Source organism: Elaeis guineensis, chromosome 9, assembly GCF_000442705.2.
Source record: "Elaeis guineensis isolate ETL-2024a chromosome 9, EG11, whole genome shotgun sequence".
In the NCBI taxonomy this organism is placed as follows: domain Eukaryota; kingdom Viridiplantae; phylum Streptophyta; class Magnoliopsida; order Arecales; family Arecaceae; genus Elaeis; species Elaeis guineensis.
In genome coordinates this window covers 92,264,903-92,270,071 of record NC_026001.2, presented here as the reverse complement: position 1 = coordinate 92,270,071, position 5,169 = coordinate 92,264,903, and the positions used below count along the sequence as shown (strand labels likewise).

The following is a 5,169-nucleotide window of genomic DNA, read 5'->3' as shown; positions in this document are numbered from 1 at the left end:
ATTGACACGCCCTGACATTTCCTTTGCAGTGAATAAAGTATGTCAGTTTATGTAGTCTCCTAGTTCTGATCACTGGGTTATGGTCAAGCGCATCTTACGGTACCTTCAAGCTACAGCTGATCATGGGTTATAAATTCAAAGATCAACCTCTCACTCTCTTCAAGCCTTCTCCGATGCAGATTGGGCAGGTAGTGGAACTGATAGGCGTTCCACTGGGGGCTATGTAATTTTTTTTTGCCCCAATCTTATTTCATGGGCATCTCGTAAACAGAAGATAGTTGCTCAATCATCCACAGAATCTGAATACAAGGCCTTAGCAGATGCATTAGCTGAACTAATCTGGCTTGAGTCATTGTTTCAAGAACTTGGCTATCCCTTACATGGCCCCCCCATTCTATGGTGTGACAATATTGGGGCCACTTATCTCTCGGCCAATCCTATTTTTCATGCTCGCATGAAGCATGTCGAAATTGATTTTTATTTCATTCGTGAGCGTATTGCATGACATTAACTATCTGTTCAGTTCATCTCCACCCAAGATCAGCTTGCTGATATTCTCACCAAGCCCTTGGATACCTCACGTTTTAGGTTCTTAAGGGACAAGTTGAAGATTCGTGGTCCTAACTCTTCATCTTGAGGGGGTGTGTCAGCACATATTCATTCCACCTCATCGCTCTACTTTTGGCATATACTCTTATTTGTTTTCTCTCTATGTTTAGTAAGTCAACATATATTCATATTTAGCCTGTACACCTATTTTTGGTTTCTCTTTGTTTAGCAATTTTACTTTTGGTTCTTTGACCTTACTGAGTATATAATCAAGATGTTCCTTTTTCTTGTAATTGCTGTAATAGCTGGCCTTGTAATCTATAAATACTCCTATTGGAGATCAATGAAATCAAAGTGTGAAAATTAGAAATTATCCTCAATAAAGAAATTATCATTGTCAAATTGTAACTCTCAAACCAGATGTAAGTGTTAGCTATAAACTACGCAGTATGCCACCCGCACTAGCATACCATACTGAACTGGTACAAAGACTTAGTACAAAGGGCATACTAAGTCTCAATATATTGAACCAAACTCTGCCCCAGAAATATTGATATTGTACCAGCATAGAACCCATATAGCATCCAATCAGATGGTGAACCTAGAAATAGTTTGAAAAAAATGCAAGTTTAGTAGATTAACATGTACTTATTTATATATGGCACAAGAGCATAATGCTTGTTCTTGGTGATTTAGAACATGAAACACTAAGTCCAGCTCCAAGTTGATCATCATATTTTGTCCACAAAATCCCTTCTGGTCAATGCTAAATTTGATTTTAAAGTGTTCGGCTATCCTGTGGTTGTTCCTTGAACAGGCCTTACTGTTTAGTTAACCAACAAACGTTCATATCCAACTTTATCAGAATATTTTTTTTAATAGAAGCTTTTATCTGGGAGTACAACATAATGTGAGAGAATACTATCAAAATTGTGTGTCTGCATGTGTAGACATCCAAACCTTTTGTTCTCTTAAAATATGCTATCACCGAACACCAAAATGCCACACTTATGCTCCTATGTCGGTGTTGGGTGCAAACGCTCTCAAAGTTGGGCTTAAATTGAAGGGTCTGGGTAACATACCTCATGACAATATTAGTTTTGGAGTAAACCTTATGAGAACGTTATGATAATCATATCCTTGAGGCTTTTGTAGATGATGATTGCATCTGCATATGTTGTTATTTATACAGTTACATCTATCGAATCAATTAAATTTAGGTTAACAAGTTATAAAAATAAATAAAGAATAGTGATAGCCAGCACTTAATTGTATGTTTGATATCATTTTGTTAGAATTCAGACTCTGCTAAGTACCTATCGACAAGAAATTTACGGCAAGAATAGCAGAGTGGACAAAAAGAAAAATTTGGAACATTTCTAATTGGAAGGCATACCAATGATGGTTCCAGATAAATGTGTTCAAATTCTGAGACACTTTGAATTAGGCCAATCCCAAGCTTAATCCTTTTTTTTGTTTTTCTGGTAGGAAGCTTAACATGCTTTGTCTAACCAATTATGAACTTATGGTGAGACTTTTGTTCTTTGAACTGAAGTCGTGACATGTCTATCTGCCTTCCATTATCCAAATTCTGGCATGCCATATTGCTCATTTAATTTTAACCAAAGTCATTGATAGGCACAGTAAGATGATAAATGAGAAGCAAGTCAAATCACCTCGGTCACAAACATTCCCAGTCTCTGAGGATGAGGAACTCCTCAAATTCTGGACGCCCATTATGGAAGAATTAGAAGCCAAAGAAGCAGAATATAACCACCAACAGGGAGAGGCAGAGGCAGCTTCTGACCGAAAGAGAAAGAGAATACAAGGCAATCTTGTAATTGAAGCTGGTGAAGGTAGTACAATCCTCCCTCTGGAACCAGAGCCAAAGCTAGCTGAACCAAGTAGCAAGCAGAACAATGCTGAACAAAGCAAGCTTCCTGAGCCAAAGTTGCCAAGCAACTTGACAAGAAAAAGGCGAGTGTGTCGACAAAACACAGGCATATCTTCCTTAGTTCGATCTTACTGTTTCGGTAACACTCAGATCCTAAAACCTTGCAAAGTTACTTAGCTCATGCATTTCACTCTCGAATCGTGTTTTCCATGATCCATCTTAGTACCAAATGATGCTGACCATGCCATCATTGCACTAGAAGTGAAGGGAAAAAAAGATGCTAACTGTAGTTTATTCTGCTACCAGAACCTGCATATGAGAACTCCATGTTGAACTTGCCAAGCACTCCAGTATTTCAGAGCCAACAACCAGCTGTTACAACCTCTAGATTTTCCCTTGGAATTTCTAGGGAGATGGAAACCTGGAGAAAAAGGGACATCCAAATGGATGGAATTCAAATGTCTGCTGGATATAGAGGTACATAGGTTTCTTCTTACCACATTTCTACTTTAAGATTACAATCAAAAATTCCACTCTCATTCATTTCCATCTTCATAGGAGACAAAAATGCTTGGCCTGCAGTAGCTGAACCAAGGAAAACAACTCTTCCATCAATGCTTGCACTTGGTGGATTTCAACCCATGAGAACAACTTTGTCATCAATGACTGCGACTCCAGCTTTGGGTTCAAAGCTGTCTCCTGCCATGGCAAATATTCCTAGATATTTCTGTAATAATGAAGCTTTGTCATCCCCATCTTCAAGTAAACAACTGGTTGCATGGACCAACATCAGAGGAAATATTGAATTTGTTGTGTCTCTGCTCAAGGAATGGCCTGTGGCAACTGAAGCCATTGAAGCCTTTCTTGATGAAATAGAGGCCAAGGAAAAGACTGTGGGGTGTAGCTTCAAACGCTTCAGGGATGGTGTGCGTCAGGTAATAGATGTTATCAGAAGGAACCAGTCCGCTAGTGTGAAGTTGATGGCAGAAGAAATGACCTCAAAGAAGTTAAGTGAGATTTATAGACAATGCAAATTGAACGCCATCCATGGAGCAGTGCATTTGGAAAGGAAGCCGAGTTCTGATCAAGGAGAACACATGCAGTGTATGGTTTCTGCTTCGGAAAGGGAACTGAAGGAAGAGAAGGTTAAATTGGCTGTGTATGAAAAGAGATCTCAGAGACAAGAAAAGGAAATAAGGATGGCAGCATCAAATACGATCTCAGATAAAATTGGGAAGGCTGAAAGAGAACATAGAGAGCTGGATATGCCCCAAGCCTTGTTCCCTTTCAAGCTATTTGGAAACAATCTGGTCGCCACCTTTCAAAATAACATCATTCCATGACTATGAACTTTGGGTATCATGAGAACTCAAGGTGAAACTAGAACTGAAGGAAAGAAAAAGGAAATGTAGCAATGTTCTTACTTCAATTTCTTGGAGCATTTGGCTTCTATCAGTCGATATCTTTGTTGGGCAATCATGATGTGATATTCTTACAAATGTGCAATTCTTCTTTGTAGTTCAATGAAAGAATTGGTCCTGTATTTAAGTTCATCTTGCGTATATGTAATACACACATTTTATTGAAACCAATCAATGGATGGATTAGACAAACTGCTTACACATCCCTATATGAGCAATTGAAATGCACACCGCAAATGCACTAGCATGACAAATATGTCTATAAAACTTGAGTAGCTTTATTTGGTTTGTGGGGCCCATCCAAATACAGATGAGTGTAACATGTTATTATACTTCCGATCTGAGATCGTGAGCCAAGGATCCTGGCAACTATCGCATATTTATGAAGAACTCTCTTCACAAGCATGCAAGATATCTCATCAGGATGTCATAAAGCAACAGCAGAATAAAATTTAAATAATTAATGTTCGACTTAATTCAAATAATGAAACCAAATGTCTTACAAAATAATATTCCATGATTTTGTATCAACTTTAATAAATTTTAATCTAAAATGAAAATATCAAAGTCTGCCTCTAATGCTCTCCCATATTGAATCTCTGAGTCAAGCTAGTCCTCTGAATCTGTAAAATAGTAAAATATAAAGTAATGAATTAGACAGCCCAGTAAGCAACGAATAACTTGACTCATATAATAATATGGATTATAAATATCAAAGTACAATTTATTATTAATTCGGGTACAAATGTTTTTGCGGGAAAGATCCACCTATCGATACCAATTCTCCACAAAGACGTGCCTAAGATAATGTGGTGAGGCCACACTAGCTGTAAACCTAGAAACCATCCATTCAGCTCATTATGCAGGTGAAGTCTGTACTTGACATCCATGACTGACAATCTCAATACGGAGAAGTGAGAGAGATTCCTCCCATAAAGAAGATCATAACATAGTCTAACAGCCTATAGAGCTAGATCTAACAAATGCAGATTCTGATTAGTAGCCTATAGGCCCACTCTTCAGATAAAAAGAGATATGAAGGGGATCTTGAGGTAAGAAAAAAAAAGCAAGTAAGAACACCCATAAGCACGGAGGAGCTCTCTCGCTCCATCTTTGCTATCTTTTCTTTTCACTATTCTCAAAGCTCCGACTAACTTAAACATCAGAGGGTCTCCCTCCAGAGCACTCTCGATAAGTGTGGACTTCCTTTGCAAGTACTCTCTGACATCGTAGTTTTGGACCAATGCCCAGCTATAGCCACGTCAGTACCCCATCGGAGCTTTGAGGTAACAGATTGGTGCTAGA

General features: G+C 38.4%; 1 protein-coding gene across 1 annotated transcript; it reads left to right on the top strand.

Annotated features, from left to right (window-relative positions):
• Positions 1 to 2,191: 2,191 nt before the first annotated feature.
• LOC105032693 (uncharacterized) lies at positions 2,192 to 4,052 on the top strand. The gene is made up of 3 exons (XM_029261104.2): positions 2,192 to 2,582; positions 2,750 to 2,920; positions 3,002 to 4,052. The coding sequence occupies exons 1-3, from the start codon at positions 2,198 to 2,200 to the stop codon at positions 3,784 to 3,786; spliced, it is 1,341 nt and encodes a 446-aa protein (XP_029116937.1). The 5' UTR covers positions 2,192 to 2,197; the 3' UTR covers positions 3,787 to 4,052.
• The last annotated feature ends 1,117 nt before the right edge of the window (positions 4,053 to 5,169 follow it).